At 34.0% G+C, this 25,251-nt stretch overlaps 2 protein-coding genes and 1 long non-coding RNA gene across 3 annotated transcripts; all 3 read left to right on the top strand.

Annotated features, from left to right (window-relative positions):
- Window positions 1-7,898: 7,898 nt before the first annotated feature.
- Window positions 7,899-13,110, top strand: LOC124455754. The gene is made up of 3 exons (XR_006952015.1): window positions 7,899-7,965; window positions 11,567-11,969; window positions 13,051-13,110. It is a non-coding gene; the product is annotated as an uncharacterized LOC124455754 (long non-coding RNA).
- A 24-nt stretch (window positions 13,111-13,134) lies between these two features.
- On the top strand, window positions 13,135-17,123 carry LOC124455753 (L-amino-acid oxidase-like). The gene is made up of 6 exons (XM_047006381.1): window positions 13,135-13,212; window positions 13,437-13,523; window positions 14,143-14,681; window positions 15,652-15,708; window positions 15,868-16,346; window positions 16,658-17,123. The coding sequence occupies exons 2-6, from the start codon at window positions 13,487-13,489 to the stop codon at window positions 16,806-16,808; spliced, it is 1,263 nt and encodes a 420-aa protein (XP_046862337.1). The 5' UTR covers window positions 13,135-13,212; window positions 13,437-13,486; the 3' UTR covers window positions 16,809-17,123.
- Window positions 17,124-24,091: 6,968 nt separating this feature from the next.
- On the top strand, window positions 24,092-24,658 carry LOC124455842. Its single transcript, XM_047006461.1, has one exon. It carries the CDS (start codon window positions 24,092-24,094, stop codon window positions 24,656-24,658), a length of 567 nt encoding a protein of 188 aa, XP_046862417.1.
- Window positions 24,659-25,251: the final 593 nt, after the last annotated feature.

The following is a 25,251-nucleotide window of genomic DNA, read 5'->3' as shown; positions in this document are numbered from 1 at the left end:
TTATAGTTAATTATAATATGGTTTACCCCCTTTTTACTTAACCTAACAAGAAACTTTCTAAAGTACATCAAATTGAAACAAGGCTGGTTTCTTAGGTAATTATCTTTATACATCCCATTTGGCATGATTTTAATTTCTCATGTTTTTATTATACTTAATTCATTTCAACGTATTCATTCCCTTTCCTCTCTCAAAAATACAGAAAATAAGGACAAGAAGGACACATTAATGTTGTAAACCCTCCCCCCTTAAACATTTTCAGAGCAAAATTTACGAATTACATTATTCATGATATACATGATATTTTGTTTACAACATCTGTCTGTCGTAGAGAGAAGCTCGACTCCATAATTATATAAGTTCTAAATTGAATGAAATTTCTGAGCATTTTTGACAGAACTGTCAAAGTAAAAAAAGTCTAAAGAACTAAATATAAGAATGCAACTTTGCAGTATTGAAAAATTCTTACATCTTCAAATATTTTGTTTCAGAAAATTAAAAGGCGTTTTCTATCTTTAAAAATGGTCTTGTAGTATTGAATAATTGTAGCAGAACAAACAAGAGCCAAGAAATGTATCGTTTGTTCTGCATATATTTCTTCCTCTTTAAAATGACTTCTGTATTTATGTTTGATGATGATTTACCCTATTTCAATTTGTTGAATTATGTACCTCTTTCTCTTGATTATTTCTCTCAATCCTAAATCTTAGTTTCAATGTCTAATCAAATATTCTTTATCATACATGCATTCAAGTTTTAGTTTACCATCATTCTCATGTAAAAACGTTAAACACTTTGCAAAAATTCAATAATTCTTAAATGTCTATGATAGTTTAAAAAAAATGTTTTTGTCATCTGTATTTAGACTAAAAATACTTAATGATCGTTGCTCTAAATATTTTTGATGTAGCTACTATTTTCTCTGGCGTTTCAATGTAATTATGATTTAATACATTTCCAGACATTCCTAAATATCAATTAGTAGAACTTTATCGTTGGTTGTGATCAATCTATTCGTTTTTGTTTTCATCATAAGGATAAATATGAAATGATAAAAAGATTTGCGAAACGGTAAAAGTTTTTAAAGAATTTTATACTAGTCAAATTACCAGATGGCAGCTATGTATATATGATGCATGCTGCGCTACCCTAATTTAAAAAAAATGCTTAAAAAAACATAGAAAAATGTTTCATAAAGCTTTAAGTATTTTATAAGATAAAGTTTGTGTTAGATTATCTGTTGAATTACGTATAAGCATGACTATGATAAATGAAATGTATGTTCATAATAAGGAAGTGAAATCCATAAGAGCTATTGTTCTTGCATTATGTGATAAACTCTGAATTTTAATTTTTCTTTATATTTTCTTTGCTTACCATTGAAAAAGAAATTTGGCTATCAATGAAATTTCTCCTTTGAATTCTGATGAGTTATTTTCTATCCTTCTCAAACAGCAGCTTAGAAAAAATGTAACTGAAACAAAAATTGTCGTGTCCTTAAGTGCTAGTAATATTGGCTTTTTGAATTTTGACATCAACACAAGACGAGTACTTTTCTGTGGACGGAAACACAAATTTTGATGATTTTTCATTATATTTTGGGATGAAGAGCCATAATTGCTGAAATTTAGTGTCAGAAAAAATATGCAACAAAAATATTGTTTCAGCAATTCCAAGAAATACTATTTACATTGAAATAAACAGACCAAATTATTTTAATTCCTTATAACAACACCCGGGGAAAAAATATGTTTATTTTGACGTTATTCAAATTGGTCAACTATTTCAAGTGTCTCTACAATGTAAAAGAAAAATGTGCAGTGCAGATGTTAGTTTCCGCTCATAGATAAGATATTATAAAGCCAAAAATGGAGTGTTGTCTATAAGCAACTTTTGTTCAATTTTTATAGTTAATTATAATATGGTTTACCCTTTTTACTTAACCTAACATGAAACTTTCCAAAGTACATTAAATTCATACCAGGCTAGTTTCTTAGGTAATTATCTTTATACATCCCATTTCAGATGATTTTAATTTCTCATGTTTTTAATATACTTAGATCATTTCAACGTATTCATTCCCTTTCCTCTCACAAAAATGTAAAAAATAAGGACAAAAAAGACACATTGATGTTGTGGCCACCACCCTACCTAAGCATTTTCAGAGCAAAATTTACCACTTAAATTTTCATAAATTACAATCATCATACAGGAAAATGTTTTTCGTTTTCACTGAATGCATAAAAGCAAAGTACCTGCACATAATTTTTCATTTTTCTGTCATAAATTGTGGCGTATTACGTATGTTTGTGTCTTATTAACATAATGTTAAGTTTAAGTTGCTTAGGAACACTACTTGTGCAATATGTATTAATGCACATCATTAGATTATACTTTTGAACAATTTTTCTAAAATAACGATGATTTTTCCACAATTCGTCTTCAAAAATATCGAATTGCCATTGAATGCAAACACGTTCTCTTAAATTTATTCAAATAGTTGCTACAAAAAAAAACGCTTTCTGCAGAAAATGTTTCTTTTTTTACGTTGTTTTTTGTTTGTTACGTTGTCTCCTTTGTTACGTTGTGTGACAGGGAATATTTATTACTGATGGCAAAAAATAAACACCTCACCAAAAGTTTTGTTTTAATGTTTAAATTATTCAACAGCTTAATTCCAGTGGCCCAATTTTATTAGGAGTGCAATCTGACTCACGCTACACTCAGCAAACGCCGATCCATTGAGCTCTATAATAACTGGAGCGGCTATCTCAAGCGCAGCCTTAGATATCTGATGACGCCAAAAAAGTGGCGGATTTCGTCCGTTGCCGCTGAGATTTACCGAAATTGACCGCTTTTCCGAAAATTTCACAATTTCCCACTCCCTCCTGAGGAAAAAGTGAAGAAAATGTTTGTGTGTATTTGGGATTCGGCACGCAATTTTTTGATGAAAATCACGATAAAAACCTAAAATTCCTAACAGCGAGTCAACCTAGCTTTCCAGTTATCGTCTCCTACGAGGATGTATTTATAACTATCGACGAAAGAGCTATATGTCGGCTACACATCTATGAATGCAGATATGCGTCGTTTTCTTACCAGCGTCAAACTTGTTTGATCGATTAAACTCTTTAGTCTATACAAAAAAGTATATCATAGCTCATTTCCACAGTGGCTCACGGGAAAGAATTTAGCTTATTTGTTATCATTGCTATTTTGCTTCTTTTCGTGGAAAGGCAATGGCTTTTTTCGCCACAATTGTAGGATTTTTACTTGTTTCTCTAAAAAAGTAAATATTAAATCTCTGGATATTTACGGATTTTCTGTAATTGAGTTTCATATTAAATTTCAAAAAGACTCAAGTCTGCATAGGTTTGGTAAATGAAAACAAACAATATTGTATAGAACTTACTTTAAGTAACCTTTTTGTGATGTTCTGAAGTGCAACTGCATCAAATACTTGTAAAGTTGTAGCACATTTTGATTTTGTTGTATTGATATATAAATTGGGGAAAATGCAAATAATCATCAAAACACTTATGCTTCCAATGGTGTTTATAATTCATTTTTAGTTTTAATACTTCTACCCTTCTTTTTCACTTTGTTTTGTTTTTCCTATATTTGCAATATAAGTGCACAATTTGAATGATTAACATAGTTTTCACCTCAATAATAAATTTCATAAGCAGTTGGTAGTGCATTTTGTTCTCGGAGTATCCACATTTGGTGTTTTCTTCATACATGAATGATGAAATGCATATGGATATGCCATAGCAAGGCAATAAAACCAAATGAATCAAATACCTATAGTGTACTTTTATGCTAGAAGCTTAAAAGCTTTCTAGAAATTATAAAGTTATTGGATTACATTACCTCTATATCATCAATCTCATGAAAAGAAATAAGAAGCAAAATATTTGTAGAAAAGCTTTGAAAAGTGAAAAACATTTATTTAAAAAAGCAGCAATGATGCATATGATAAATCCCCATTCTGTACTCTAATAGGTAAATAAGCTCAAACTGTTTCTTAAAAAAATATAAGAAATATATAAGAAATATACAGTACAGTAATTTTAAAGGTTTCATCACTGAATCTTTAATGCTTCAGTATTAGATATTAGTAACATTTAAACAACACTCAACTAAAATATTTTGAAAAAGATTTGACATGATTTAAACATTAAGTTATATAAAACCCAATGGCTTATTCAGTTTAATGCTTCACATCTGCATCAAGTCATCATCAATCTCAGTACAAATGTTTACATAAATGTCAATTCACAACATTTTATATGTTGTGAATTGACATTTAATTAAGCATCAAAACACACACAACCTTCTTGCCATCTTTTTTTGGTTCATGAACTTTAACTTCAAAGCATTAGTGAATCCATTTTCTCCATCAACAGAATTTGACCATGATCAAATTAAATAACTCTGGAAAAGGCAGACAATAAATCAATTATCTTTACAGCGTTATCATTTTTTTAAGACTCTGCCTGGTCAATAACATCTTCCAGTCATCTTTACTCCTTGGTCTTCCCTGCATGTTGTCAGCAAATCGAACATAACAAGCTCTGCTCCAAATCATGGGTACTGTTGGGGCTGATCATTTCTTTTTGATACTTTTCATAGAGCAAAATGTGTGCAGGGTCTTTTTTGCTTTAGGGAAACTATCTTGCAAATAGATAGGTAAATTTACGATTTCATGCATTAGCAAATGACAGAAAAGTATGCAGAATTTTTTTGACAAAAACAGGAAAACATCAGTATATTTGGCGTTCAAGTCAGTCTTAAAAAACACGATCTTTAATATGTATTTTATGGCTTTACAAGTGCATGAATAATTGCTTTTCAATCGTTGACGGACTAACAAAACAAACAACTACCTCACCAGTGAGAAGCGATATGTTCCTTTTTGTGGAAACTACGACATCCAACAATTGAACGATTGAAGTGTTGGCATTATAAAAGAAATGCCAAAAAAGAAACGTCACAGAATATGGAACTAACGATATCCATATTGCGTGATATCGTGTTTGTTTTTGAAAAATTCTTTAATTTACTATAGACACCAGGGGGAGGTCGAGAATATTATTTTTCTGCAAAGCGATAATTTCAACGGAAATACGTCCGTTGGCCGCCATTTTTTGGCGACCTCGCCCCAGTAAAGTTAGCCGCTCCAGTTATTATAGAACTCAATGACGCCGATCAAATACTGCATGTTGCGCCCGCAATGAAGTAGTAAAAATAGGCGCGCAGTGCGTACATGTTAATAGCCTCAAAGAAATCAGCAGCGATACGCCGAGGGAAATCATGGTTCAGCAACTAAGCTTAGTGCGAAACCGGTAAAATAATAGCGATGAATGGAACGGTCGTTATTTTTGCTACTGTTGACAATCCTAACCTACACAGGTCTGATATTGTAGGACAGTGCCCACAACTTACGCAATAAAGACAGCCAGCGAGTCGCAAACACCCAAGACCAGTCCCTCTAATCAATGCTTCGTTGAATAGTGGTGGCTCAAATCTTTCCTTAGAAAAATAGAAGTGCTATTACAACAGATATTTTAAAAAAATTAAAGACTTATATCTGTAGAACCAACGGTATTAATGCATCTGCCTCCTTTGCCACGAGAATAAAACCAACATTCGTTGATTTCTGTTACAATAAAAAACATGTTTGTAAATGATGATCATCCAGGTTAAAAAAGTCGTGAGAAGGACTGTTTTTATTGTTGTTGACTGACGTTTCGACAACCTTAGCGGTAGTCATCTTCAGAGTCAAATGAGGAGTAAACGCCAGGTTAGCCGTATTTGTTATCTGGCTCTTACGTCATTGTATTGTGTGTACAGGAAATGTGTATTGTCATGTGGATTAGTGTGAAGTGAAATATTTTATTTTTAGTTGTGATGTGTGATTTAGGTGTGATGTATTTAGTTGTAATGTGTGGGTGTCAATTGTGTATTGTCATTTTGAATTAGTGTGAAGTGAAAAGTTTTAAGTTGATCGTTTGTTTGTATTGTGAATAAGTCGTTTGTAACGTGCCGGTAATTGCTGTGATCTGTTCAGGGGGGCTTGTTCCATGTTGGTATACCAACTTTCTAATGTAAGCCGTTGTCTATAGTCAGTACTATAAGTAATGCATTTTGCCATGATGTAAGTGATGCATTTTGCCGAGTCACAGTCAATGTTGTGCTTTGTGATTCTGTGATGTTCGGCAATGTGATTAGTTTTGTCTTGTTTCTTAGTAGCTCGTTTGTGTTCAGTAAGTCTTATGTTTAGGTTCCTGCCAGTTTCCCCGATATAGGAGGCGTGGCAGTCGGAGACGTGCCAGTTTCCCCGATATAGGAGGCGTGGTAGGCGTGGCAGTCGGTGGCAGGCGCGGCGTGGCAATTTGGATGTAATATCAAGAACAACGTTTTTTAATTGCTTACCCCCAATCACAATTACTGAGCATGGCTACAAAGTCATCTAATAATTATTTGAAGCCTTTGTTGCACTTATTGAGTGTGAGTGTTCGTGATCTTTTATAATAAGTACGAAATGCACACAAACATAACATGCATATCATACCTACAACTTACGAACTTTTATGCATCAGCAATATTAAGCATATTTTTGCATACACCTTCTTTTAAGTTTATTTATCATCTTTTTTAAATTTTTGACTGCAACTGTGAACTCAACTGACAAGAGCCACTTTTTAACCCTTAATGTTGATTCATTTTGGATAGTAAATTTCATTCTACCTTACAATGTTTGCATATTTAAATCTAGAAAGGAACTTCTCTTCTCGAGCAATTTAGCAATTTAACGGAACACTTTTCGGATACAAACGAATTCCTCTGATCGCATACAGACAGCCGTCCAATTTATTACGTATCAAAGCGTATTCAAAACATTTCAAAAATTAAATCACAAACAAATTTTCTTTGACATGACCAAATTACCATCTATTGAAACGATTAAGTAATAAAAAGTTACCTTTACAACTGAAGCAGACCCTCCTTTTTCCAAGCATTTGATCTCAAATTCATTCCGAACTCTTGAGTTTCTCTCAGCGCAGCCGTAAGGAATAAGCATCAAATCACGAGACTCATCTCCATAATCACAGCCATTTTGAATTCTCCCTTGATCTTTTTCAGCGTCAAGCTTATCTGAAGTGATGTGATTGATTAAACAGTTCCACATGAGACTTGAAGAGATAAAAGGATATCAAAGTAGCTGCTGTGCTGAGCATTGGTTACCGTTCTCTGGATATAGACATCAATACAAAGTATATGACATTCAAAGACAGTAGCTATAACTTCTTCGTCAATTTTAATGCTTGTGGTTCTTCATGATGTTCGTTTTTTCAAGTGAAAGCTTGGAGTGGAAGTTTTGAAGCATGGCTATTATTATATTGACAAATGCATATTCGAAGAAGGATAATTTTCTTTATGACACTGCCTTTCAATGAAAGAGAACTTAGAAGGCAAAAAAGAGCCTTTCAATTCATTAAAACATAAAACTCTTTTTTTTGCCATTAGTTGACTTTTTAAATAAAACACCTAAAAAATATAACAATAGAAAACAAAAAGTGTCGAAATACGTTTACTTGAATCATTCCTTATTCGTAAAAATTAGAGAAATAACAAATAGTAACTCTTTATAGATATATATGCAAATTGTTCACACTTTTTTCATGTTTAGTTACACATACATACAGTTAGCGCATACAATATTGGAAATTTTCAACCTGTAAATGAACGTGAACTAATCCTTCTACAAATATAATTTTGTTGCCTGCTTGAGCCACGGCGGGAATTTTCTAATTTCCTTTTGCTGAAAATTTCCGAGATGTTGTAGTAATAGGAGAAGTTACATGAAGTATTGAATGCAAAAAAATGGCAGTGTTGTTACATTGATATTATGATACGAACTTTTGGTCGGTTTGGTGGCGATATTTTCAACAGCTGTAGGTTTGTGAAATTAATATTATTGAAAGTTGCATAATTTGGGAATAAATTCAAAGTTTTCATCAATTATAGTTGATTAAGGCCGTTAGTATAAATGATATGTTTCTACGAAATCAAGCATGATTTGCACATTATACAGCTTAAATTAAATAGAGCCAATCACACTTCATACTAGTAAAGGCAGCTTGAATCTTAATTGGAGAATCGACATTAATTGACACTGAGGAACAAGTTAAAACCATGTGGTGAGGAAATGAAATCTTGACTTGCAACCAACCTATGGGTAATTAATTATTAACCAATGCATGCTCATTTTCGCTGAATCTCAGAATAACAGTGATATATTTGAATATCTGAATCTGAATCTCAGAATAACAGTGAATAATTTTTGTATCAGATCACCAATATAACTAAATTTCAAGTCAAGAAATGCAATATTTGCTGGAACTTTTATTTTGTCATTTGGAAGCATATAAACTTTGTCACAGCTGTCACTATATAGTAAACACAGTCAGATCTTGTGATGCTCAGAATACATAACTGAACACACATCTCATTTTCAAATACTTTGAGCATATCCTGTTGGGAGTTTTGTTGTATTAAATATTCTTCACAAATTTCCAACCAGCAGCTTTTCTAAACAAGTCTTATAAGTTTAAAATGAGCTTATTTGATATGTTTTGACCTACCCGACATCAGCTGCTGATTATATATAGCTGCATTATGCCAGAATCGACCTGCAAAATGACGAGATTGGAAATTCATTATTTACTGCTGTAAATGATTTTCAAGTGAAAGAAAGGTTATAAACGGTTCTGAAGAACTAAATTTATCAAAGGGAGGGTGCTCTTTTGATGAGACTGAAGCCATGAAATTGTAAGAAATACGCGACAGCGTTGTTTGACATTATCCTATATGTTCACAATCTTTAATCGAAATGACTGATAGATGAAAGATCATAGCTCACAAGTCTTACAAGTAACGACTGCTATTTTAATATACGTTTGAAAGAGACTTACACACACTCATACCTTGCTATGCATGACGGAGATCTGAAAGTTAAGAAAATGAGTCTACTACAATAGCTTATAATTTATAAATTATTGTAATTTTTAACACAGTAATGAAAACATTATTTATAACATTATGTCTAGTTGTATACTAAATTCTATTACCCTACTGCTACAGGAATACTATCATTCTAAAACAGTAGTGACAGGCTTTCAAATTAAACTAGAAAAAATATTTTTATTATGAATATAATAGCTCTACATAAGACTTCTAAAAAATCCATCATGATAGTAAATCAGAAATAATTAATGAAGGTTTTTTAATAATGGCGTTAACTTAAGACACATTGGAGCCAATCCTGCGATAATTGAATGAGGACCATATTCATATATTATGTGATGCCAGGCTGATTTCTTTTGAAAGGTATATTGTTTTGAAAATTAGGCCAGGCATAACAGAATATATGAATATGTTGCCCCATCCCCTCAATTAACACAGGATTGACGCCAATGTTAAAACATCTTCAGATTAAATGATAGAAATTTTTGCATGAGGCTTTAAATATAAGCATATATTTACAAGGTGTTAAATTACATATGAGGAGAGTAGAAAGTTTAGATGACGAAATGAAATAAAAAGGGGAGTATATTAAAAAGGAAAAGGGGGATTAAGTTACCTTGGGTGTTAAGAGAGGGCTTAAGCTTAGATATGAGAAGGCTTTCATGAATCATAAGGTCATAATTGTCGGAGGAAAAAGAGAGAATTGAGAAGTCATTAAAATCGGCGGAGTGAGATATGTTTCTTATATGGGAAAGAATTGCGGACGGTGGTGGACAAGAGGAAGGTTTCCCTGTTAAGGGAGAGATTCCCAAGATTTCCGATGTTTTAATGTGCAAATGACGTGTGGTTTGACCCACATACGATGACGAAGAGCATCGACACTTAAATGAGAATACAACACCAGATGTCAGTAAATATTTGTCGTTTTTTTGCGCCCGTGCAACTCAATGCAGCTATCAGAAGTTCTTCGTGTAAGTTTTAATCTAAGTTATTCCATTTGAAAAATAAACAGCAAAAATGAATGCTGGCATGGACATGTGAAATATTTAGACAAGAAGAGTTATCGCTCTATGAAGAACGTGATTTTAATAATTCTAATTGTACTTCTTGAAAATACATTGAGTTTTCGTCAATCATGTTCTTATTAAATCATGCATTTTCGAAAGCAGAAGGGGGCTTACCTCCCAGATCTTGTATAATGGGGCTTTGTTCTCCCCTCACTCCACTAATTGCCCTACCTTTATCCCACTTCTACAGTACAGCATTTGTTATAAACTTTGCAGCTTTCATAAAAGAATAACGTGCTTAATTAAACATTTCAGAGCAGCAAATGTTGAGCAACAGAATGTGCATTGCATCTTATTCTTCGATGAATTTTTAAGTCAAAACACCTTCAAGTCGAAATCAAACCAAACACAACTTTTATATATGCAAAAATTATAATGAAAAAAATTTTCCAAATTTAATAACTTCAAGTTAAAATGCACACAACATAAGAGGGCACAAAGTCGTAATTTTTTTCTTTGAAGGCCGCAGTCATTTTGTTGATGCAAGGCAGTGATTTTCCAACAAGTTCATTGACGACAATTTGTTTTAGCCTTGCAGCGCTCAAATTTTTTTAAATAAACGAAACCAACATGTTTTATGTGTAGTTCTTTTTTGAAGTTTATTCTTCTTTGTTTATAAATGGTACTTTTTTGCACTAATTACTTAAGGAAATTTAGTCGCGGAAACACCTTACCATTAATTGCTATTTGAACTATTAAATAATCATTTTTTTCGTGGTGAAATGTGACCGGGCGAATTGGACGAGAAAAGCCTAAAAATCTTGTCTTGTACTTTTGATATTCATTTTATTAAGTCTAAAAAGTACAGCAATCTTTTGAATTGGGAGGGAGGAGGGTGTGTGTGGGGGTGCGAGTATCCAAGGCAAGACGTAGTAGATTAATCACTTCTCTTCTGTAGAAACTTTTGTTTACCTTGAGAGTTAGTATAAAGCTATCGATAAGTATGAGATTAATTGATGCATTGTTGGCAATACATTTTTGTTGAAGTATTAACTTTGCCATGTATTTCTTAATTGAATAAACGCATATACGAGGAACGTCACGTGAGCATATACAAAATATGTTGTCAGTTCTGCTATGGAACATCTACGTCACATTGTAACATATGCAATACCAAATAAGAATGGGTTGAAGCTCAGACCAAACGTAAAATGCCCCCCAAAGATTTTTTTACTAGCATTCTGTTGGTTTTATGGCGGGTAAAATCTAAGTTTGCGCACAAGAGACTTAATGATTTGTTTTTCGGCTTAATGACTGTAGCTCAGATCTATTTTCCACAGCTAATAATAACCCAAGTATAGACCAATCAGTGCACTCATTTTATTGTGGTTATTCGATAATTGAAAATGACGATCAATTAACAAAAAACTAAATTTTCGTCCCGTATGTATACTTCCAATATGCATAAAGTAATACGTATCCTTGCACTCATTAGTCATTAAAACTCTTTATTTTGTCCAATCAAGAAGTACACCATGGCGTCAGAATATCTTAAAAGTCGTAAAAGATTTTGGGAAAGTGACAATTCTTTAAAACGTCCTGAAAATAATCAAGTTCCAATTCAGCTAAGTGAATTAATCAAAACGTTTCTGAAATGTATCCAAGAGGAAGGTTTGCAAACAGCTTACAATCGTTACGGATATGATCCACGGGAAACACAACCTCCAAGATATGTTGTCAATGCTACTGAAGATGAAAAAATCAGTGACGTCATTATTGTTGGTGCAGGAATGGCAGGTTTAAGTGCAGCGTATGAATTGAAAAAAGCTGGTCTTTCTGTGAAAATTCTAGAGCAAACGGACCGTTATGGGGGAAGAATTTTTACGTATGGTAAAGAGAGTGGTCTTGCGTCTGGTCTGTATGCAGAAGGTATGGATAAACTTGTTCCGTAGTGGGTGTTTGCTTGAATTTATAATTATTTCATGTCGTCCATATTTTTATAAACAATCCCACAGTTCAATAGAACTTTAATTTGGCAAGAATGTTAATCCACCCAATTCATAACTGTTTATAATTCCGTTTTGTCATTAGATGTTTAGCTATATCATTTTTAACTATCAAAACAACTATCCCAAATGTAGTCGAAAATACAAAACATGTACACAGCAATTTGGTCTTTTATGTGAAATTTGTGACAACGAAGTTCAAAGGCTTTGTTTTGAATTTTCGGTTCGTCTATACATTTTGAATACGAACGGACTTGAGGTAAAGAGTTTTTTTTATGACCCAAATATCTTGGTGTGGCTATTGAGCTACATGGGATTTGTAGAAGTGCGTTTATTTTTGGTCACTGTTCTGCTGTGCAATGAAGTAATTTTCTATGATTCTTCTTCCAGATGTATTTGTGTCTCGTTGCAAAATAGAGTGGTATTGCTTCTTTTCTAAGATTGTATGCATTTCTGCAAAGTCAGCCGATTTTCCTTCCCCCAAAATGCCCCAAAAACCACAATATCGTAAGAGAATCTCCCATATGCTAAACTACGTATAGGCACGACAAATAACTCATATGAACGAGACAAATGAAATTTTGATTGATCAGACCATAGTTTTTTCCATTGCTGAACTCCCCCCTTTTTATGCTTTCGTGACAACAACCTTTTTTTTCATTTCAAGGTTAGGACTTGTGTCATCAACACGCCAAAAAATAACTGTTACTTTCATTGATATTTTTCTCTTATCATTTGTTTCAAACACAAATTAGATATTGCAAACATTGTCTTTTGTTTAATGTCGAGAGTGATAAGACTCTAGTGACATGGTCAGTCTTTCATCTAGTAATGATGAAGTATACAAGAGCATGTATGAGCAAGTTACGTAACTTACACATACGCCAAAATATGTTAACCATTAAAAACTTATATTCTAGTTAATGAATGTCCTCAGAACATTAAGAAAAATTTTAGCATCAAATCTTACAGTTTTGAAAAAAATGAACTGTTCTATTTTTTAGTGGGGGCTATGCGATTTCCCGGTGATGCTAATGATCAATCAGACAGACCGCATTTTTTGGCAGACGGTTACATCAAATGTTTCAATCTGTCCATAAAACCTTTTCCTAACTTTGACAAAAATGTCATTACCTGCATCTATGGGTTTCACGAGAAATCTGAAGGTGAAGAGTATAAAACAAATGAATTATTGCAACAATTAAATACTTTGCATGCATGGCGCAAAAAAGTTCTTTAAATATGAAGTTTGTAATAAACCAGGTCAATTTCAAGAAATTGTGTAGGTAGTGTCGACACGTTTTGCAAAGAAAGGAGAATTAGGTGACCAAAAAATCATTATCGGATAATAAATTAACCACTTCACGTTCGGCGTGTTTTCACATTGCAGTTTGGGCTGAGAAGCATTTTGACAACATTTGGCCAAACTGGAAAGATGGCATGAATAATGCCTTAAAAGACGATATTTTGGATGTTGGTAAGTGTAACGAGACTTTAATTTCTTCAATTTTATTAAAAACCTATTTTTGCTGAAAATCGCCATATTTTTTTATTTTATTCTTGCAAGAATTTTTCTGGAAATTAGAAATCTTGGAAGACATTTTCTGTAAATTGAGAGCAATGACATTTAATCATGATTAATTGAAGTTATTATATATGCCAAGCGTCACTTCCAGCAAAATGGCGCGCTTTGTTTCGCTCAGAAACATTTTGGCCGGTCCGTTATTTTACGTAATGGGCCACGTTCCAAAATGCGTAATTTTACAATCAAATGGAAACGAACTTTGTAAAGCAAACAGCAAAATCAAAAAAAAAACGAAGCAAAAAAACATTTGCGAATGTGAGTCGAAGCAAAACAGCTAAGACGAGAAAGAAAGCAACTTCGTTTCAGGTCAAATAATGCCATATAATAAACTTTTTAGTAACCTCGCTTTCTCGGTCTTTGCTTAGAAATATCAGACCCCTGTCTTTTTGTACAAACCTCGCCCTGCGGATTCGGTCTGTGCATAAAGACCTCGGTCGGATAATTCTACGTAAAGACCTCGCACTCGGCTATTAGCTAAGGGCTTAGTAAACTTCCTCCATTTTTTTTGCAGAAAAATATTATGATGAAACAATCGGTGCTGTTACAGACCAGCTTTACACTTGGTTGTCGAAATCAGAAAGTGTTCATGATCAAGTCAATGCATGGGGACGTTGGATTAAAATCTGGAGTCAGTTTACGTTGGAAAGCTTTCTTGAAAGTAATATCGAGGTAATCAAAGCTAAAGTACCTGTTGAAGATCAAGCAGACTTGGATTTAGTTAAACTTGGAAATCTTTTGCCATGGTCGAATGATGCTGTTCGTGGTTATTCTGTATTTTGCTATACGGAGCAGCTTGATCAGTCGCTGGGATCCTATCTTAATTTTGAACTGGGAAAATGGTGTTCTCGTGAAATGCATTGCTTGAAAGGAGGTATGCATAGTTTGCCGAAAGCGTTTTTCAACGCTGAAGGATTGAGTACGGATGACATAGAATACAAGAAACAGGTTTTCGAAATAAATTACTGGTATCAAGATGAGTATCCTCTGAAAGATCTCGTTGAAGTGTCGTGTTATTCAAGTAGCGGTGCGCCAAGTGTGTATAATGCGAAGGTACGAGAGATTAGTAAATTGAACATCGAGTATAAATAGTTTAAGGATAGTTGATACTTCTATTTTGTTGGTCTTTCCACTTTTTTCAAAAATGTATTGCTGGTTTCTGTGCAATATTTCTTTTCAAATAGCTACAATTTTTCCTACTTTGAATATAATAGTTATAAGGCCTCAATTGTGACAAACATTTGCTTTTCGATATTCTTACTACTGGTCTGAGGGCAGTCTGCCTTTGCTTTTTGTTCGCATCCTATGGAATTACATTATCCGTCTGGTTTTACAGGATTTGTACTCAGCTTTTGCTAATTGTTTGTCGTCTTAGGAAAAATCATTAGTACTTCAGTTTACAGCTTTTAAATTAACTCTATAGCCCTTTGAACTCCGAAGCGTATCTCAACATCTTTAAGTGCTTTTGAGCAGCATTATTTACTATTAGAACATGCGCACTGTGAAGTGCATATGCTGAATAATGGCTCGGGAGGAAAAATTTTTAGCTGTTCACTGTACTGCATGTTTTCCCAGGATTTTAAAGCTCGACATGTTGAGCGCGTTGTCACATATTGCTTAAAATCACGCAACAAACAAAAAAAAGAGTTGAGTGTTGCGTTTAGCTTGATTCACGGTAAATGGATTAGCTTTTAGAATATAATTTCAACGCGAACCCGCTCTTCTCAGGGATTTAGTGGGGTCTGTAGGTCGTATCCATTGGGACATCTTTAATTGCCTGTTTTCTGAAATCTTACTATCTCCCAAGTCTCCTGAAACCTTACCAAAAGTAGTTGTTTGCTTTGATGTTCCACTAAGAACTGAATTTTCATACCTGAAGAATATATTTGACGTAACGTGACACTATACAGACCTAAAATTTAGCACCTGGCAAGATAAAATCGTAACCATTGGTTGCCACCTAATGAGAAGTCTCCCCAAACGTATTGTCTCATTTACATTATAGCTATCTTATTGATTGTAGTTTTCAGCAATTTTTAGGACTGGTCATACTTGTCAATCACCAGGACGATTTTCAAAGGTCTGTTTGACTCAATAATTTTCACTTTCATTGATATTGATAGTCTGTAAAAATTGCATATACCGTTTTATATGCACCTAAGAGTTTTATATGCACCTTCCTGATTTTTAAGAATAAAAGCTAAGCAAAACCTTTGAAAACTGTTTTATTTTTGTTTAGACAGTAATTGTTGCCACCCCAATAAATACTTTGCGTCAAATAAGTTTCAAACCAAAGCTTCATAATGATGAATCCCAGTTGGCGATGAGAAAATGTGTTCAAGCTATGGAAGATGTTTCTATTGTGCAATCAACAAAAGTTTATATTCAGACCAAACAGAGATTCTGGGAAAATGAAGGAATCAAAGGTGGTTTTTCTAAGACAAACCTTCCCATAGGTCAGATTCATTATCTCACTCCGGAAGATCCCAACACAAAAGAAGGACTTGTTTTGATCTACACATGGAAAAATGAAGCTCTGCTTTTTGGATCTATGAAAGAAGAGCAAGTGAAACAAAAGGTGATGAAACAACTCGCAGAAATCCATCCGGCATTCAAAGAAGACATGGTGACAACGTGTATTGTCCATGCTTGGTATAACCAGCCATCTTATCAAGGAGCGTATGGAAGAATGAAAGCTGCTCAACACAAAAATATAAGGTGTGCACGATATGGGGTAACGCATAATTCTTTAATTGAAGTGACAGGTTAAGAAACGAGATTATTTTTTATAAGATAATACTGTAAAAATGCTCGTCGCATTTTTTTCAATGTTTTTCACAAAAATCTCTGTAAAATTGTTGTTTTTTATATACTTAGAAATAACGTCAAATACAACTTATAACATTTTATGCATAATTTTCGTTTATGTTATCTCCTTCAATTTTTACTCAAACCTCTATTTTCCTAAAATAACAATTTACAATTTAAAAATAAACATTGGTATATATTATATTTTTTTTCAAATTTAGGTATTTATGGGAGCCTATAGGAAACGTTCATTTTGCTGGCGAAGGAATTTCTTTTACCCCGAAGTGGATACAAGGTGCTTTGGAAAGTGGTTTAAAAGCTGCATTTCAAGTTTATGAACGACTTATGGAAAGAACTTTTTACCAAAGTTAGTGAAATTTTTTATGCTTCTGTAACCTCACCCTTTATGTAAATTTATTTTTATAACATGATGATATACTTGACGTAGTCTTTATCCGCCACTGCTTCCGTAACCTCACCCTTTATGTAAATTCATTTTATAACATGAAGATATATTTGACGTAGTCTTAATCCGCCACTGCTTCCGTAACCTCACCCTTTATGTAAATTCATTTTCGTAACATGAACATATATTTGACATAGTCTTAATCCGCAACTGCTCCTGTAACCTCGCCCTTTATGTAAATTTATTTTTATAATATGAAGATATATTTGACGTAGTCTTAATCCGCCACTGCTTCCGTAACCTCGCCCTTTATGTAAATTTATTTTTATAACATGAAGATATATTTGACGTACCTTAATCCGCCACTGCTTCCGTAACCTCACCCTTTGTGTAAGTTCGTTTTTGTAACATGAATATATATTTTACGTAGACTTAATCCGCCACTGCTTCCGTAACCTCAGCCTTTATGTAAATTCATTTTTTTAACATGAAGATATATTTGACGGGAAGTGATTCTTACACAGTAGTTTATAAGAGGACATACCGTTAATTGAGTCTGTCTTACGTCTTAAAAAAGAAATAGTTTTGTTTAACGTTATAATCAAATATATTTCAATGAACTAATTGCACATTAGCACATCAGAAAAATCTTTTGCTTTAAATAGAAACGTTTCAGTTTTGTTTAATAAATCTTAAGTAGTTAAACTTTCCTAAAAATCTAGCAATAAAATCAACAAAGAGCTCCTTTTAGAGTTTTTGAGCAGCATTAGTTTAAAATTTTTAATAAGTCTTCAACCTAAATTAAAGTTAGTTTAAAAGTCTCCGTTTTCCATAGTTAACAAGATATCTTTAATATGTTGAAGACATCAATTACTACTCAATCACCAGGACATGTTTCAAATATTCTGACAATATTATAATTGTTTGAGCAACATTGATGTGTTTTGACATTATATTCTTCCTTCCACAACCTCTTTAATGAAGTTTCTTGGCACGAACCTTGTAATTTGACTAAAAACATACTAAGTGGGGTTTTTTGAAATTGACTGGGGGTGGCATTTTTTGAATGTATAAAATTATGTGTTCAACCCTATGCAACTGGAAAACTGCTTATGTTTAAAACATATCATGTAAATGAAGTTGTTCCAAATAAAGACAACACCCAGACGAATAATTACTGTTCGTTTTAATGTGTTATTTTATATGTCTTTCACCATTTCCACGAAAAGATGTTGACTGCCCAAAAAAATATTCAAATACGTCTTTTCTCAAGTATACAAGCGAACAAAATGTGCAGCAGATGCCATTAAGTTATTTTTTGGGGGGAGCTAATAGCCGAGCATATGTGTGTACTTATGTATTTGAATGAGACAAAACTACAAAAAAATATTTTCAGCAGTTGTTATCAGGAAAGTATTTAGGGTATGTCAAAAGAATCATCCGACATGCGTATTTTCCTAAAAAAATAATTAATCTATTTTGAGTACAAAGGTCACCAAAATGATGAGTAATTACGTATTTTCTTTTTTACAAAGTCCGAGTTGCATTTCAGTTTTATCTGAAGTTATTATTTGAAACGCATTCTTGTTTACGGACGCAGCGGTTAAGCGCACAAACCTCGCACCATCTGATGATTATATCCATTTATTTGATTGGCCAGAAGCTCTTCTCGCGATTCATTTTTTGTAAATTACCGGGGGGCTGGGGACTACTTCGATACTATATTTTCTATTAGTCAATGATGCCTTGACTTGCATGCACTGTTCACGACAGGGTGGTGTCATCAATTTGAAAGTCAGGCGTATTGTATTCTATTAGCAAATTTTGTTTTGGATTTGGTGGACTATAATTTTGTAGAATAGTCAGACTATTCTAAAAATTTACTAAGTTGTAAAGGAAGCGTTTCCACAGCTATAAGGTATTTAGATTTCAGTTGTGATTCAATTTGAAATAAGTATGTTTGAATTTAAATATAGATCATTGAATTATTTTACTTGTTGATTAGATCCTGGCAGTCTTTGAAGCTTAAGCTTTAAAAAGATTTTTTGGCCTGAGGGCCCGATTACATGGGATTCAGCGAAGCGATAAATGATTTTGGCAAATGGAAAAGATTAAATACTTATCATCAGATAAATCATCTTGAGCATTTTTACAATATTCTGACTTTACAAAAACGCTAAGCATTTAAAATGAAAACAATTAATTTGGCCTAATTTGAGAATTAACCGTTTCAACAAACAGCTTTAATTTTTTGCTTCAAGTTTTTGCTCTATTTAATCCCTCAAATCATGTAAATAACCTCTGACAACTTCCAACTTTTTTTTCACTTATATGCATTGTTTTGGTAAGCATGTCTATGATTTTGCAAAGTGGATGCTACATGCTTTGCATGGGGTATAAAGGAAAGTTGTTTGCCGCTACAAGTTGCAGTCTTAAGAACATTGATAGAAGGAGTAAGAAAATATCTGTACAATTGTGGGTTACATTTTACAAAGTTTAACAAAGTTGACGTAAAAATTTGCAGGTAATTTTATTCGATTCATACATACTTTATCTATTGTAGGCTTATGTCATCGTAAATCTAGCCACATAAGTTTTTTTGAATACATACTTGAAAGTAAAACTCCATGGCCAAAATATGTTACGTTCCTAAATTTATAAATCTTGATTGAAATCCGTTCATGGTTATCAAGTGACGACGAGACAAATGTTTACAAAACAACATAGAACGTTTATCGCTCTCTGCTGAAGTTGATCGAATTGAGCACGCATTAAGATAATTTTCTCAAAATTATCGAAAGTTTAAACTTCAAAATCATTACACTCAGAATGATGAAAGCCATGCAATTATTTAACGACGTTCCACAGTTATTTTGAATCTTCATTGTAAAAATGAGTTTGGTGAATCTCATTGTTGAACGCACGCCCTGTAAGGTGGCACTATACCAGTCATCTTCTTTTTACTTGTATCAGAACAAAAACTTTTTTTCAAACAGAGTTCAATTTGCATTAGCAGAATTTCAAACAATAAAGTTAAATCTGCATGTATCACATAAACCAAAGTTAGTACATATAAAGATCATGCCATTCTATGTTATTTATTGCATGTTATAAAATAACATTCAAACTATTTTTCTTATATGAGTTTCCAGGCATCCTGTAATAATAAATTGCTTGTGTGACATTTTATTTGCCATTACGTATACTCATCCTTGTGAAAATGGTTTACACATTTTCATGCTTAAGTTTTTTACTCTTCGATTGCTTGAGTTAGTAAAAAGCTCAAGATTTAGTGCTCCCTATTAATAAAATACCACATACTTATTGTTTTTATACCACGCAAATTGAAAGAAACGTTTTTGTTCATTTTTCTCACATCTGGAACGTATAACTAATGAATGTCACAGTGTACATTTTAACCAAACAGTAGATTTAGAGGTAGAAGCTCAATTATGAAACGCAAATTTTTCGTTTAAAGTGAATCTTTTAAGCATTGTATTCACTTAAGGACATAAAAGCATAAAGATAAGCAAAGACAAAGAAATAAAAAGAATGCAATGAAGCAGCCAACACAATCATCAAATATAAGCATAAGCTTAAGTGCTGGATCCTGACATAAGCGTAATTAAGGTGAAACAACTGCATATTGTAAAGCAAATTCCTTTTCTTTCCTTCCTCTAACCTCTGGAGAATATTGCTTTGCTTTGGTTTCTTCTTGCTTGTGCTGATGTCGCATAGTGAAAACTAGGCTTTAAAGTTAAAGATTTTTTAACATGAACTTAAAACAAGTATTTTGTGAAGGTTTTTAACAAGAATGAGGCCGAGGAAATCATTAAGTATTTAAAAGTTTATTTATATCATTAGGAGATATCAATTCAACATTCAAGTCCTAACATGAATTGGGCAACTACACTTTCCATGATAGCTCTTGCATTTGTACGTAGAATAACATTAGTGGAAAGTACACTACCATTTTGGATTAGAGCCACTACACCGAATCCCACTTTACCTCCGATCAGTAATAAGCAGTTTTATGACACTAAGTTAACGTGATGAAATTGTCTTGTGCTAAATATACTGTTGTAGTGTACCAGCTGGTTACTTTTGGATAGAATAAACTGAACTTTTTGCCATTATGATAACTAACGCCATAGAAATTAAACGATTTTCGGTATTGTGTGAAACTGCGCTCTTCAACTATTTATTTCAGAATTCAAACAAATTCCTGCAATAAATGTGACAGCAGATAAAATTGTAAAGAAATTCTTTCGTCTGCCGTCTTCTCTCCTAAATAAAAGAAAGTTTATCTTCAAGACACTGCTGTTGTAATGGATTCATCTGGTTCCATTGGAGATTGTGAGTACAAGAAGAGAAAACAGGCAATGAAAAATATGATGAATATAAAATTACCTTCCAACTACGATGGTAACTGGGCTGGCGTTCAGTACTCCAATTACGCAAGGATCATGTTCAATTTCTTTCTTGCTTCACAAGCTGACACAAAATATGATTTATTCAACTATGAAAGAGGGCTGACAAACACTGTTGACGGCTTAACAAAAGCAAAAAATTTATTTGATGATTCTACGAAAGGTGAGACGACAAAAAAGAGTTACATATACAATGAAGTTGAAAAATTATAATAGTCATTACTAACTGGTTTATCAACAAAACGCTGCTTACAAATATTTCTCTAATTCTTTCATGCTAGTTAAAAGCTGAAATTTAAAATTTTGAAATTTTGAAAGAAATCTAAATAAATAAATCTGAACTTGTACGTTACTAATTTAAAATTCTAAAAAGGTGTGATGAACAGTTGTTTTTATTTTGTTTTGTTGTGACGTAGCGCTGATGCATTTGTGATTATTTACTGGGATTATCACAGAAGGGGAGTTGTTTTGAAAATAAAAGATTCGAGATGTTGTTGTTGTTGAATAATTAGTGTTTTCTTTTTGACGACTTCGTTGTGAAAATAACGATTTTTATCATGCAACGTGCATGATATGGCAAAATAGGGGCGGCTTTAACGAAATAAAGTCGCCCATATTCGTTTCTTACAAAAATGTCGACTGAAGACAAGGAAAAATTGGAAAGGAAGCTTCGTGCTGAAAGAAGAGGACATCGCGGAGTGTGTACAAAACTCGAGAAAAGTCAGTTAGTTGTTATCAAAGCCACCACATGATGACCTTGTAGAACATGTGAAATCATCGCACAACAACTCGAAAGGAAAAAATATTCAGATTGAACTCGACGAAGAAATATTGAACGTGTGATGTTAATGAAATACAAAGGTGAAATCGAGGACTCGGCCGAAATTTCTGATAGAGTTATGAGTATAAAGAAAAATCGAAGGCATATTAAATGCGCTAAGAATGACAGTCTCGTTGATACGAATGTCAACGATACCATAATCTAACTCGAATTTTGACGAACATGTCAAACCCTGGCCAAAACAGAAAGTATCGAGAATTCTAACGAAAATTTGGCAAATGCGACGGAAAACATAATGGTTTAATCGAAGGTTCAAATGATCGAAGCGACGATCGAAATTGTATTGAAGGAAATGTAACAGTGACAACGCACTACGACGACGGTTCAATTTAAGTCAAATATGCCGAAGCTTCTAAGCTGGAGCTTCCGGAAATATGGTGGCAAAGGTTACGGAGTGGAGTTCGTTTTGGGATCTGTATGATTCTGCGATTCACAGTAATCCAAACATTTCGAGTAAATTAAACTATCTGAAATCGCTTCTCGGGGAAACGCAGCGAGGGCCATTAAAGGTCTAACATTAACTAATGCCAATTACGACTCTGCTGTAAAATCTTGAACGATCGCTTCAGGAAAACCCAGCAAACCATATGGCAGCTCACATGGATGAAATTTTAAGATTCAAGCTTGTGCCAACGGTAGAACTAATATAAGATACATATACGATAAAGTAAGCGTTCACGTACGAGGATTATCAAGTCTTGGCGTTTCCTCCAGAGCAATATGGTAGTATGCTTATCCCGATTATTATGACTAAATTACCTAGTGACATTCGTCTACAAATTGCCCGAAGCGTCGGGAGACGTTTGGAAAATTGATGAGTTGTTGGATACAATAAAGACTGAGATCGAAGCTCGTGAGATAAGTGAAGGAGTGCAATCAAGTCCACAGCCACAGCATGGAAAATTCAGGAGGTCAGCACCAAACACGGATGCCTACGGTAAACGCCTTCTCGTCAAAATACTTCAGCTAAACATATTCAATGTGTTTATTGTAAAGAGCCACACTTTCGGCATCATGTGATAGAGTAACTTGATGTGAATGATCGCAAAAGAGTATATTGAGGAGAGACAATCATTGTTTCGTATGCCTGCGAATCGAGGCATCACAGTAAAAAATTGCGAGTCAAGAAGAATTGTAGACGTTGTCAAGGGGCTCATGTAATCAATTTTGCCAAGTGATTAAGCCAAGTTTTACGCCTCCTCAACAAAAATTACAAATGATCCCAAACTTTCCCAACTGGAAGCAACCTACCAGAAACCAAGGAAGGAAACAACGTTCGCACACAGCTACTATGATTGATGGAGATAATTACTTAACGACGAATACGGCAAAAACGCATAATCAAGTTCTTCTGCAAACAGCTATTACATACGCCAATGGTGGGAATGGTTTCCATTCTATACCTGTTCGCGTGCTTTTGGACAGCGGTAGTCAAAGCGCACTTATGTTACGAATTCATTAAAACCCGGCTTGGACTAGTTCCCATCAGAAAGAAGTTGTTAATTTAAATACCTTTGGCAACCAACATTTCACAAAGCAAAATGCGACTTGGTTCATTTGTGCCTGAAAGGAAAAGAATGGAAAGCGAATCATAACAGCTCTTTGCTTCCCAAATATTTGCTCTCCATTAACAACATTAATTGATCTCAATCATTATCCTCATCTGATAGAGTTTACAGCTTTCCGATACCAATATCCTCTCTGGACGACAGACGGACAGCAACATCGATATTCTAATTGGGCAGATTATTATTTTGATATCATGACAGGCGAATTATAAGAGGTGAAAGTGGTCCTGTTGCGATTAATAGTGAATGGCTGGATTATCACTGGACAGATGAATGATGGTGGAACTAATTCGAAATTGTCAAACGTTAATTTAATCATCGAAGATTACTCTTTTCAAAGGAGTTTCCGCTTGACAAAGAGAGAACCCAAATTACATGAATGCTTGAAACGGTTTTGGGAGATCGAATCAATGGGAATCAAAGAATCCAACGAATCACAGGATCAGGAGTTTCTGAAAGATATACAATATCTTGAGGATGAAGGGAGATATGAAGTGAACTTACCTTGGAAGGGAATATATTCAAAATCAGACTGTTACGGTATGTGTTTGAAACGATTACACCAGTTGAAATCTCGTCTCGATAAAGATAAACCCTTATTGCAAGAATACGATACAATTATCAAAGATCAAGTGAAAGGAGGAATTATTGACCCAGTTCTTGTTGCTCATGAAACCGGTTATTTCCTACCCCATCATGGCGTACTTCGAGAAGATAAGGAAACTACAAAACTTCGCGTGGTTTTCGATGGTTCGGCAAGAGCTACTAAGGAAGAGCAGTCACTCAATGATTGCCTTGAAAAGGGACCAAATTTGGTTCCACTTTTATTTGACACTATGATAAACTTTCGAGGCTTCCCCATTGGGCTTGCTGTTGATATCGAAAAGGCTTTTCATCAAATACAAATTGCTCCGAAGACGAAAGATGCTGAAGTTTCTTTTGGTTTGACGATATTAACCAAGTTCAACCGATGCTAAGGAATACAAGTTCCGACGCCTACCATTTGGTCTAACCCCAAGTCCTGCAATATTATCTACTGTTATTCGTCACCACGTTTCGAAATACAGGGATGTCGATCCAGAAATAGTCTCCTTATTAATCGAGTCGTTATATGTTGACGATTTCGCTGGAGGAGCTTCTAATGAGGACGAAGCTCTATACATCTATCATAGATCTCGAAAATTAATGAGCGAGGGAGGATTCAAGCTTCGAAAATGGCATTCAAACTCGCAACATGTCCGAAATGTTATCGCGAATGATGAAGATCGACCGTTTGTTGAGGTGGAAAATGAAAAGGGGTCATCATATGTTAAACATATATCAAGTACGATGGTGGAAGACAATTTAGTAAAAACTCCTTCGCCTCATACAGAGCCACAACCTAAGTCCACATCCAAGAGAACCGTATCAAAATTCTAGGAATCAGCTGGGATGAGAGCAGTGACGAGCTGTGTTATGATCTTGACGAGCTAGTGCATTATGCAAAATCACTTCCTGCAACTAAAGAGGTCAGTTTAAAGCTATCTGCGAAAATATTCGATCCTATTGGCCTTTTTGCACCCTTTACTAT

Source organism: Xenia sp. Carnegie-2017, unplaced genomic scaffold (genome assembly GCF_021976095.1).
Source record: "Xenia sp. Carnegie-2017 unplaced genomic scaffold, XeniaSp_v1 HiC_scaffold_4, whole genome shotgun sequence".
Lineage (NCBI taxonomy): Eukaryota > Metazoa > Cnidaria > Anthozoa > Malacalcyonacea > Xeniidae > Xenia > Xenia sp. Carnegie-2017.
The sequence above is the reverse complement of the archived record's forward strand: the minus strand, read 5'-3'. Positions and strand labels throughout refer to the sequence as shown.

Coding starts and splice junctions, on each gene's coding strand:
- LOC124455753 (XM_047006381.1), top strand. CDS start 13,487: ATGAATAATGCCTTAAAAGACGATATTTTGGATGTTG. Junction 15,709..15,867: donor CACCAGGACGATTTTCAAAG/GTCTGTTTGACT, acceptor ATTTTTGTTTAG/ACAGTAATTGTTGCCACCCC. Junction 16,347..16,657: donor GCTCAACACAAAAATATAAG/GTGTGCACGATA, acceptor TTTCAAATTTAG/GTATTTATGGGAGCCTATAG.
- LOC124455842 (XM_047006461.1), top strand. CDS start 24,092: ATGGGAATCAAAGAATCCAACGAATCACAGGATCAGGAGTTTCTGAAA.